The sequence below is a fragment of the Mobula birostris genome, chromosome 3 (assembly GCF_030028105.1).
Source record: "Mobula birostris isolate sMobBir1 chromosome 3, sMobBir1.hap1, whole genome shotgun sequence".
Lineage (NCBI taxonomy): Eukaryota > Metazoa > Chordata > Chondrichthyes > Myliobatiformes > Myliobatidae > Mobula > Mobula birostris.
In genome coordinates this window covers 1049242-1061548 of record NC_092372.1, presented here as the reverse complement: position 1 = coordinate 1061548, position 12307 = coordinate 1049242, and the positions used below count along the sequence as shown (strand labels likewise).

The 12307-nt window shown below is 47.3% G+C and overlaps 1 protein-coding gene across 5 annotated transcripts in view; it reads left to right on the top strand.

The window, feature by feature from the left end:
* Positions 1-12307, top strand: part of LOC140194843 (uncharacterized) — a 73999-nt gene that overhangs the window by 14666 nt on the left and 47026 nt on the right. For 3 of the 5 annotated variants that reach the window (XM_072252117.1, XM_072252118.1, XM_072252119.1), the window contains exon 2: positions 1369-6843. In XM_072252117.1, coding sequence (XP_072108218.1) covers positions 1777-3066 — 1290 coding nt within the window. In that variant the 5' untranslated portion in view covers positions 1369-1776 and the 3' untranslated portion in view covers positions 3067-6843. Of the gene's footprint in view, positions 1-1368; positions 6844-12307 lie in introns of those variants that run through there. The other 2 variants (XR_011885299.1, XR_011885298.1) reach the window with 1 other exon arrangement.

Below are 12307 nucleotides of genomic sequence, written 5' to 3'. Positions count from 1 at the left end.
GGTAGTGCAGTGGATGTGATCTATATGGATTTTAGTAAGGCATTTGACAAGGTTCCACATGGTAGGGTTATTCAGAAAGTCAGAAGGCATGGGATCCAGGGAAGTTTGGCCAGGTAGATTCAGAATTGGCTTGCCTGCAGAAGGCAGGGAGTGGTGGTGGAGGGTGTACATTCAGATTGGAGGATTGTGACTAGTGGTGTCCCACAAGGATCTGTTCTGGGACCTCTACTTTTCGTGATTTTTTTTTATTAACGACCTGGATGTGGGGGTAGAAGGGTGGGTTGACAAGTTTGCAGATGACACAAAGGTTGGTGGTGTTGTAGATAGTGTAGAGGATTGTCAAAGATTGCAGAGAAACATTGATAGGATGCAGAAGTGGGCTGAGAAGTGGCAGATGGAGTTCAACCTGGAGAAGTGTGAGGTGGTACACTTTGGAAGGACAAACTCCAAGGCAGTGTACAAAGTAAATAGCAGGATACTTGGTAGTGTGGAGGAGCAGGGGGATCTCAGGGTACATGTCCACAGATCCCTGAAAGTTGCCTCACAAGTGGATAGAGTAGTTAAGAAAGCTTATGGGGTGTTAGCTTTCATAAGTTGAGGGATAGAGTTTAAGAGTCGTGATGTAATGATGCAGCTCTATAAAACTCTGGTTAGGCCACACTTGGAGTACTGTGTCCAGTTCTGGTCACCTCACTACAGGAAGGATGTGGAAACATTGGAAAGGGTACAGAGGAGATTTACCAGGATGCTGCCTGGTTTTGAGAGTATGCATTATGATCAGAGATTAAGGGAGCTTGGGCTTTACTCTTTGGAGAGAAGGAGGATGAGAGACATGATACAGGTGTACAAGATAATAAGAGGTATGGATAGAGTGGATAGCCATCGCCTCTTCCGCAGGGCACCACTGCTCAATACAAGAGGACATGGCTTTAAGGTAAGGGGTGGGAAGTTCAAGGGGGATATTAGAGGAAGGTTTTTTACTCAGAGAGTGGTTGGTGCGTGGAATGCACTGCCTGAGTCAGTGGTGGAGGCAGATACACTAGTGAAGTTTAAGAGAGTACTAGACAGGTATATGGAGGAATTTAAAGTGGAGGCTTATATGGGACGCAGGGTTTGAGGGTCAGCACAACATTGTGGGCCGAAGGGCCTGTACTGTGCTGTACTATTCTATGTTCTCTGGTCTCTGTTAGAATTTGATGGTCATTACAGATAGCAGCACTGTGCCCAGTTAGAAGATGATTTCTCTCTCCAATTTGGGTTGAACTTCACTGTAACAGTGTGATGTCAGATCACACCTTGACAACTCAAGTGATCTCATCTGAAATATTGTCCTACACCCATTGATGGATTTTGTAAATCTTTTTGCAGGTTAAAAATGACACAGAACTTGTCTACAGGAATCTCGAACACAACACGCCAGTTTTGCTGTCTCTGTCCAGATGTTTAAGAAGTGGAGCAAGGGATTCACTTGATCATCCTTCCTGCTGAGACTGTGGGGAGGGATTCACTCGATCATCTGACTGACTGTCACGCCCGTCATTTTACACAGGGGAGAGGCCATTCACCTGCTCAGACAGTGGGAATGGATTCCATTGGTCATTTCAACTGAAGGTACGTCAGCAAGTTCATACTGGGACAAGGCCATTCACCTGTTCTGTGGGTGAGAAGGGATTCAGTCGGTCTTCCCACCTGTGGACACACCAGTCAGTTCACACTGGGCAGAGGCTGGTCATCTGTTGAATTCGTGGGGAAGGATTCACTCGGTCATCTGACCTAATGGCTCACCAGCGAGTTCACACCGGGGAGTGGCTGTTCCCCTGCTCGGACTGTGGGAAGGGATTCTCTTGCTCATTTAAACTGAAGGTACATCAGCGAGTTCACACTGGAGAGAGGCCATTCACCTGCTCAGAATGTGGGAAGGGATTCACTCAGTCATCCGACTTACTGGCACACAAGTCAGTTCACACTAGGGAGTGGCCGTTCATCTGCTCTGACTGTGGGAAGGGATTCACTCGGTCATCTCAACTGAAGGTACATCAGAGAGTTCACACTGGAGAGAGGCCGTTCACCTGCTCAGACTGCGGGAAGGGATTCACTCGGTCATCTAAACTGAGGGTACATCAGAGAGTTCACAATGGAGAGAGGCCGTTCACCTGCTCAGACTGTGGGAAGCGATTCACTCGGTCATCCGACCTACTGGCACACCAGTCAGTTCACACTGGGGAGTGGCCGTTCACCTGCTCAGACTGTGGGAAGGGATTCACTCAGTCATCCAACTTACTGGCACACAAGTCAGTTCACACTAGGGTGTGGCCGTTCATCTGCTCAGACTGCGGGAAGGGATTCACTCGGTCATCTCAACTGAAGGTACATCAGAGAGTTCACACTGGAGAGAGGCCGTTCACCTGCTCAGACTGTGGGAAAGGATTCACTCGGTCATTTCAACTGAAGGTACATCAGAGAGTTCACACTGGAGAGAGGCCGTTCACCTGCTCGGACTGTGGGAAGCGATTCACTCGGTCATCCCACCTACTGGCACACCAGTCAGTTCACACTGGGGAGTGGCCGTTCACCTGCTCAGACTGTGGGAAGGGATTCACTCAGTCATCCGACTTACTGGCACACATGTCAGTTCACACTAGGGAGTGGCCGTTCATCTGCTCGGACTGTGGGAAGGGATTCACTCGGTCATCTCAACTGAAGGTACATCAGAGAGTTCACACTGGAGAGAGGCCGTTCACCTGCTCAGACTGCGGGAAAGGATTCACTCGGTCATCTGAACTGAAGGTACATCAGAGAGTTCACACTGGAGAGAGGCCGTTCACCTGCTCAGACTGTGGGAAGGGATTTACTCGGTCATCTGACCTACTGGCACACCAGTCAGTTCACACTGGGGAGTGGCCGTTCACCTGCTCAGACTGCGGGAAGGGATTTGCTCGGTCATCTAAACTGAAGGAACATCAGAGAGTTCACACTGGAGAGTGGCCGTTCACCTGCTCAGATTGTGGGAAGGGATTCACTCGGTCATTTCAACTACAGAGACACCAGCGAGTTCACACTGGGTAGAGGCCGATCAGCTGCTCAGACGTTGGGAAGAGTTTCTCTCAGCCAGATCAACCAAATGTGCATCTTGTGAGTCTGGAAGAGAGATTTTCGTGGTCTTTTGCTGGGGAGAGATGACAAAACGCGAATGGTGAGAGTGGGCCCTTTTCCTTTTTTTTTTTTGTTTACTTCACTAACCCTATAGTCAAAGTAAGAATTATAAAGCTCAATTGTTTAATTGCATATGGTCTACTCTTTGTTACTTCGGGTTACTGATTTTGTAACAGGGGAGAGTTACATAAGATTCAAGATTCAAAAAACTTTGTTGTCATTCTAACCATACATCAGCTCTGCAGGATAGAATGAGACAGCGTTTCTCAGGGGCATTGCAATCATAACATAACAAACGCAACACTAAATAACAAACATAACAATAAATAGTAAAACACAACAGCCACATGTTATCAGTTATAAGTGTCCAGTGCAAGTTAAAAGTGTCCAAAGCAGAGTCAGGTAGAGCAGCTGTTTAGCAGTCTGACTGCCGGTGGGAGGAAGCTGTTTGGTAGTCTTGTGGTTTTAGTTTTGATGCTCCTGTAACGTTTCCCTGATGGCAGAAGAACAAACAGTTCATGGAGAGGGTGTGAGGGGTCTTTAATGATGTACCGTGTCTTCTGGAAGCATCGACTCTGAAAGAGATCTTGGACAGAAGGTAGGGAGACCCCAATAACCTTCTCTGCTCCCCTAACCACTCTCTGCATGGCTTTTTTGTCGACAGCACTGCAGCTGGAGTACCAGGTTGTGATGCAAAAGGTCAGCACACTCTCAACCACGCCTCTGTAGAATGTAGTTAAGATGTTAGTGGGGAGTGATGCTTGCTTAAGCTTCCTCAGAAAGTGCAATCTCTGCTGGGCCCACTTCACAATCCCAGTGGTGTTCCTGGACCAGGTGAGATTGTCTGAGTGCTGCACCCCAAGGAACTTGATGTTTTCCACTCTCTCCACTGTGGAGCTGCTGATGCTGAGGGGTGTGTGCTCAGGCTGAGACCGTCTGAAATCGACGATCATCTCCTTGGTTTTGGTGACATTAAGCATCAAGTTGTTATCCCTGCACCAGCTCTCTAGGTGTTTGACCTCCTCCCTGTACATAGTTTCATCATTTTTGCTGATGAGCCCCACCACTGTGGTATCATCTGCAAATTTAATGATCAGGTTCTCCTTGAATCTGGCTGCACAGTCATGTGTTAGCAGTGTAAACAGCAATGGTGGGGATCCAGTGCTCAGTGTGATGGAGTCAGAGATGTTCCTGTCAACACGGACTGACTGTGATCTCTCTGTCAAGAAATCCAGAATCCAGCGACACATAGCAGTGCTAAGGCCAAGCAGCGACAGTTTCTCCACTAGTCTCTGCGGGATGATGGTATTGAACGCTGAACTGAAATCAATGTACAGGATTCTGGCATAAGTGTCTTTGTTGTCCAAGTGAGAGAGAACTGTGTGCAGTGTGGTGGATATTGCGTCCTCCGTAGAGCGATTTGGATGATAAGCAAACTGTAGAGGATCCAGCGATGAGGGGAGGCTGGCTGTGATATGAGGCTTGACAAGCCGTTCAAAACATTTCATCACTATGGGGGTCAGGGCAACGAGACGGTAATCATTCAGACAGGCTACAACTGATTTCTTTGCTACAGGGATGATTGTGGAGGTTTTGAAGCATCTGGGGACAATAGCTCGACTAAGGGAGATGTTGAAAATGTCTGTCAGGACCTCTGCTAATACATCAGCACATTCCTTGAGCACACGTCCAGGGATGTTGTCGGTGTCGGGACCTCCTGCTTTTCGTGGGTTGACCCTGGTAAGGGTCCTCCGTGTTTGCTCTGGATCAATGATTGGAGCCGGCTGGTCAGATGATAAAAAGGGACTGACTCTCCCCCTTGCTGTAGTATTTGCTGCTTCGAAGCGGGCAAAGAAATTGTTAAGCCTGTCTTGTAGAGAGGTGTCGCTGTCGTCAGCTTTCTGCCTGATTTTGTAGTTTGTCAGGGTTTAATTCCCTGCCACATCCGTCTGGTGTCACCTGTGTCACAGAAGTGTCCATGTATTTTGCCCGCGTAGGCCCCTTTTGCTTTCCTGATCCCTAGTGAAAGCGCAGATCTGGCTGAGCGAAGCGCATTCCTGTCCCCTGATCTGTAGGCTGTGTCACGGGCCTTCTGTAATGAATGCACCTCTGTTGTCATCCATGGCTTTTTATAACCACGTGCGGTGAAGGTTTTCATCACAGTTACATGCGCCGTGCATTTGGCTATGTAGCTGATTACTGCCTCCGCATACTCCTCAATATCTGTATGGTCGTCATAGGAAGCTGCTGTTTTGAATATGTCCCAGTCTGTGTGCAAAAAACAGTCTTGTAGTGCTGAGTCATAGTCATGGTTATAGTCATACTTTATTGATCCCGGGGGAAATTGGTTTTCGTTACAGTTGCACCATAACTAATAAATAGTAATAGAACCATAAATAGTTAAATAGTAATATGTAAATTATGCTGGTAAATTATGAAATAAGTCCAGGGCCAGCCTATCGGCACAGGGTGTCTGACCCTCCAAGGGAGGAGTTGTAAAGTTTGATGGCCACAGGCAGGAATGACTTCCTATAACGCTCTGTGCTGCATCTTGGAGGAATGAGTCTCTGGCTGAATGTACTCCTGTGCCCACAAAGGCTGTTCCTTTTGGCCAGACCCTTATCTCTCTTTTCTCTGCTCTCACACCTGTAAGCAGTGGTTTATATGCTGGTGTTAGCATGACAGATATGTGGTCAGAGTGGCTAAGATGGGGGTGGGGGGCTGCTTTGTATGCCTGTGGTGTGTTGGTATAAACCAAGTCCAGTGCGTTGTTTCCCCTGGTTTTGAAATCCACATATTGCCGGAATTTGGGGAACACAGTCTTTAAGCTGGTGTGGTTAAAGTCCCCAGTAATCACCACAAAGCTGTCAGGATGTGTAGTCGGTAGCTCACTGATGGCTTCATGTAGGCCTCCCAGTGCTTCGTTAGCATTAGCCTTAGCATTGGCACTGGGAGCTACGTAAACAGCTGCCGCAAACATGATGGTGAATTCCCTCGGCAGATAGAACGGCCGGCATTTCACAATGAGAAATTCAGCCAGTGGTGAGCAGTGTTTAGCAGCTGCTGTAGCGTTAGGTTAATGACCGTTAATAAGGTTAGATGACCGAGTGTTCACAATGGGGAGAGGCCGTTCACCTGCTGTGAATGTGGGAAGAGGTTCACTCAGCCATCTAACCTTATGTAACTCTTGCTTTGGCTAGCAGCTTAATATAGGGTGTGATATATTCGCGTCTCTCCATTCGTGCCTTCTTATCTCTCCCCAGCAAAAGACCACAAAAATCTCTCTTCCAGACGCGCAGGAATGAAAATTTCTCATTGGATAGCCCCGCACTCCAAAACTGCTGTAATCTCTAGTCGTAACCTAAACATTGCTGCTACAGAGAAACCATTACCTCAGCAATGTTACCTCAGCAGTGAAACATTGCAGAGAGGCCATTACATTAGCAGTGAATCCTTACAGCGTGTTTCACTTGTGACACACTACTGGGTTCACAATGGGGAGAAAGTTTCAATAAGCTGTTGCTGAATGCAATTTCGAGAGTGACTGTCAGTGCTGAACACTAATTATTACTGCAGCTCACCACGCCCAGTTCTGCACCCTGGTCACTGGGCATGGGAGGAGTTTCTTCTGCAGCGGGACTGGAGTTTAATATTCTGGATCTGAGACAAATAAATCAGTTCTATTTTAAACCCTGTCTCCGGTACTTGGTGAATTTATAACACAGCTAGTGCACAGTAGAGAGTACTGGCTGGTTGGCTGGACCCTGCCAGTGATTCTGTTCCACGACGGTCCTTTTAAATCCTCCCCTGTTGTTTCCCCTCTCGCTCTCCCTGTGGTGATAGGTTCCAAACAGTCACCACTCTGTGGGGGAAGAGGTTTCCCTTGAATTTTCTGCAGACTGAAGAAGTCGAGCTGACTGCAGTTGTGTCTGAGATGTTCTTCACCCCTCAAATCTCTGGGCTGAGGAAGAATGACATTGGTAGTTAACCTCTGTACTCAGGGCTCATTTCCACATTATGGGTCATTTTCCCTGCTTCTAAAGAGTTGTTGAAAACACCACAGTCCTCTACAGACTGAAAGCAGAATGGGAAACCATCAGTTGCATGTTCAACGAAGCAGGGTTAGAAACCAGAGTCAGGTCTGCACAGGGCAGAGTTTGGGCTCTGGACAATGGGGTAAGAACGTATGTTGAGGAGAAGGGAATCAGCAGTGGGGAATGGCAACGAATGACAGAGTAGCAACATTTGGAAGCTGATTGACAGAGAAAACCTTTTGTTTGTCTGACTGATGACACAAACAATACCTGTGGTGAGGTGCTCCACTGGTCGAGGAACATGGGTGTGTTGGGAATACTTTTATGTATTGAGGGAGTTATTCCTGCTTGTTTATCCTGTAATATTATACCCGGATATCATGGTCTGGTCCGTGAAGTCCGCTTTCAACCAAATGTGCATCTGTGAGTTTGGAAAGCGGCCAGTGAGTGAGTGGGCCAGTGAAGGAGTTGGAGTTTTGAGGCTTTGCCTCGAGAGATTGTATCCGTTTTGGCAGTTGGTCTGCGCAATCAAGTCAATGAAGATTTGAATAGATCAGCAGAAAGCCGTTGATTAGACAATCAAGATTTGAATAGCTCAGACTCAGCAGAAAGCAGCTGATTGGGCAATCGAGGTCAGGTGACCAAGCATTTTGAAAAGCTCAAACAGATAAGTAGAGGGATAGCTCAAGCGAAGTGGCCAGTGAGTGAGTGGGCCAGTGAAGGAGTGGAGCTTTGAGGCTTTGACTCGAGAGGCTTCGACGAGAAGAGGCGGAGGACAGGCTTGCTCGCAGTTAGTCTTTACAATGTCTCCTGACATGGTGATGTGCCTCTCATGTGAGATGTGGCAGTCTTGGGGGAACTCCCCTCTCCCACAGAGTCACATCTGCCAGAAGTGCATACGGCTGGGCGATCTGGATGACCGTGTAAGGAATCTGGAGCAGCAGCTGGATGACCTTCGACTCATAAGGGAGAATGAGGCAGTCATAGATGAGAGCTACAGGGAGGTAGTCACACCTAGGCTGTCGGAAGCATGTCGTTGGGTGACAGTCGGAGGAAAGCGAAGGTGAGCAGACAGGTAGTGCAGAGCACCCCTGTAGCCATTCCCCTGAATAATAAGTTTACCGTCCTGGATACTGTTGGCGGGGACGACCGACCAGGTGTGAGCCACGGTGGCAGGGCCTCCGGCACTGAGTCTGACCCGGTGGTGCAGAACGGTGGGACGGAGAAGAGGAGAGCTGTCGTCATTGAAGACTCTATAGTCAGGGGAGCAGACAGGAGATTTTGTGGATGTGAGAAGGACACCCGCATGGTTTGTTGCCTCCCAGGTGCCAGGGTCCGGGATGTCTCTGACCGGGTGCATGACATCCTGGTACGAGAGGGAAAGCAACCAGAAGTCGTGATACATGTTGGTACCAACAACCTAGGCAGGAAGAAGGCTGAGGTCCTGAAGTGTGAGTTTCGGGAACTAGGCAGAAGGCTGAAGAACAGGACCTCAAGGGTGGCGTTCTCAGGATTGCTGCCAGTGCTAAGTGACAGTGATGGTAAGAATTGGAGGAGATGGCAGTTGAATGCGTGGCTGAATAGTTGGTGCAGGGAGCAGAGTTTTAGATTTTTGGATCATCGGGATCTCTTGTGGGGAAGGTGGGACCTGTACAGATTGGATGGGTTGCACCTGAACTGAAGGGGGAGCAATATCCTTGCAGGTAGGTTCGCTGGCATGGTTCGGGAGGGTTTAACCTAATTTGCGAGGGGGATGGGACCCAGAGCGATAGAGCAGTGAAAGAAGTGCATGGAGTAAAATCAGATCTAACATATAGAGAGGCTTTGAGGAAAGAGAAGCAGAATAAACGGTGTAAAGACAGTAAGATAGAAGGGCTGAAATGTCTGTGTACCTCAATGCAAGAAGCATCAGGAACAAAGGTGATGAACTGAGAGCTTGGATACATACATGGAATTATGATGTAGTGGCCATTACAGAGACTTGGCTGGCACCAGAGCAGGAATGGATTCTCAATATTCCTGGATTCAGTGCTTTAAAAGGGATAGAGAGGGTGGAAAAAGGAGGAGGGGTGGCATTACTGGTCAGGGATACTATTACACCTACAGAAAGGGTGGGTAATGTAGCAGGATCCTCTTTTGAGTCAGTATCGGTGGAAGTTTGGAACAGGAAGGGAGCAGTTACTCTATTGGGGGTATTCTATAGGCCACCTGGTAGCAGCAGAGATACAGAAGAGCAGATTGGGAGGCAGATTTTGGAAAGGTGCGAAAATAACAGGGTTGTTATCATGGGTGACTTTAACTTGCCCAATATTGATTGGCACCTGATTAGTTCCAAGGGTTTAGATGGGGCAGAGTTTGTTAAGTGTGTCCAGGATGGATTCCTGTCACAGTATGTGGACAGGCGGACTAGGGGGAATGCCATACTAGATCTAGTACTAGGTAATGAACCGGGTCAGGTCACAGATCTCTCAGTGGGTGAGCACCTGGGGGACAGTGACCACCGCTCCCTGGCCTTTAGCATTATTATGGAAAAGGATAGAATCAGAGAGGACAGGAAAATTTTTAATTTGGGGAGGGCAAATTATGAGGCTATAAGGCTAGAATTTGCGGGTGTGAATTGGGATGAAATTTTTGCAGGGAAATGTACTATGGACATGTGGTCGATGTTTGGAGATCTCTTGCAGGATGTCAAGGATAAATTATTGCTTGGTGGTGGGATCCCGTTGGTGGTGGCGGAAGTGACGGAGAATTATATTTTGGACCCGGAGGCTGGTGGTGTGGTAGGTGAGGGCAAGGGGAACCCTCTCTCTGGTGGGGTGGCGGGAGGATGGAATGAGAGCAGATGTGCGTGAAATGGGAGAGATGCGTTTGAGAGCAGAGTTGATGGTGGTGGAAGCGAAGCCCCTTTCTGTAAAAAAGGAAGACATCTCCTTCGTCCTGGAATGAAAAGCCTCATTCTGAGAGCAGATGCGGCGGAGACAGAGGAATTGCGAGAAGGGGATGGCATTTTTGCAAGAGACAGGGTGAGAAGAGGAATCGTCCAGATAGCTGTGAGAGTCAGTAGGCTAACAGTAGACATCAGTAGATAAGCAATCTCCAGACATGGAGACAGAAAGATCAAGGAAGGGGAGGGACGTGTCGGATATGGACCAGGTAAATTTGAGGGCAGGGTGAAAGTTGGAGGCAGAGCTAATGAAGTCACCGAGTTCAGCATGTGTGCAGGAAGCAGCGCCAATGCAGTCGTCCATGAAGCGAAGGAAAAGTGAGGGATAGATACCAGTATAGGCTTGCAACATGGATTATTTCACTTTAAAGAAAAGACAACATACAGTGTTTACGAGAAGGATGTATACGAGAAGTGTAGAAACGCAATTTGAGAAAACGTGTTAAAGAAAAGATTAAGTAATAATAATCACATTAGCTTGTATCGAAATGGAAGGATTGAGGAACATGTGCACTAATTTAAGCACATTATGCATGTAATGCCGAAATCATTATCAGAAAAAAACGTAACACTGGAGATCACATGAAAATTCTGACAGAGAAAGAAAAGCTGCAGGATAAAGGAAGAAAAACTGCAACTTGCCCATTCAGAAAGAAACAAAATGTTCTTTTGGATCTGAAATAGGAAGGTGCGTTAATGATGAAAGTGGTAACGCACCTCCGTGCCGTTATGACATTTAAAGGCAGCCTACTTCCAAACATCTCCTGCCAGAATAAGACAGAAAGAATACAGTACTGCTGTCGATGGCACTAATCCCAACCCTTTCCGCATTTGCGAACAGAGAGAAAACACAACGTAAAGAAGCAAGGGCAGAAAACTGAAACGATGATGTAACATGCATCATATCTTTTCAGCTTCCGAATCGGAGGGATGTTGCTTATGATGTTGAGATATCAGTGCCCGCGGATGATCATAGTGAGCTGTTACAGGTCACTGATCACCGGAAAACTCTACTGTACACTGTCTAGGTACCGCAGAGGAAAGGAAATTGATGAGACGATATTCCCATCTGAGCGTAACATAAGGCCGTAACACATACCAGCCTTATTATAGAACATAGAATAGTATAGCACAGTACAGGCCCTTTGGCCCTCAATGTTGTGCCGACCCTCAAACCCTGCCTCCCATATAAGCCCCCACCTTAAATTCCTCCATATACCTGTCTAGTACTCTCTTAAACTTCACTAGTGTATCTGCCTCCACCACTGACTCAGGCAGTGCATTCCATGCACCAACCACTCTCTGAGTAAAAAACCTTCCTCCAATATCCCCCTTGAACTTCCCACCCCTTACCTTAAAGCCATGTCCTCTTGTATTGAGCAGTGGTGCCCTGGAGAAGAGGCGCTGGCTATCCACTCTATCTATTCCTCTTATTATCTTGTACACCTCTATCATGTCTCCTCTCATCCTCCTTCTCTCCAAAGAGTAAAGCCCTAGCTCCCTTAATCTCTGATCATAATGCATACTCTCTAAACCAGGCAGCATCCTGGTAAATCTCCTCTGTACCCTTTCCAATGCTTCCACATCCTTCCTATAGTGAGGTGACCAGAACTGGACACAGTACTCAAAGTGTGGCCTAGCCAGAGTTTTAGAGCTGCATCATTACCTCGCGACTCTTAAACTCTATCCCTTGACTTATGAAAGCTAACACCCCAGAAGCTTTCTTAACTACCCTATCCACCTGTGAGGCAACTTTCAGGGATCTGTGGACATGTATTATGGACATTATTAAGCAGCGAAATTGCATCCTTAACACTGGACTTTGCCGAAAGTACAAGGATAGCAAAGGAAGTGAAGAATTAAAGAATCCGGTAAGATACTTTTGGGTATTAAGAGGATTCCGCTAGATGTGCAAACCAAATGTAAACTAATGAGCGGCCAGCATACAGATGCATCTACGGCAGATCCAGGAATCATGTTCCAAGGCTCTCAATGAATGAACGTTATATCGAAACAATTTAGAGCCAGAAATCACGTATATTTGTTGATGAATTTCAGTGTCCCACAGCACTGACAAATCTAGGAAGTCTTTGGTAGCATTTGATCCCTCTGTCCTTACACAGAGTGAAGCATGGAAACTTCATAAAATGACTGGTTACAGCAGTTGTAAGATTAT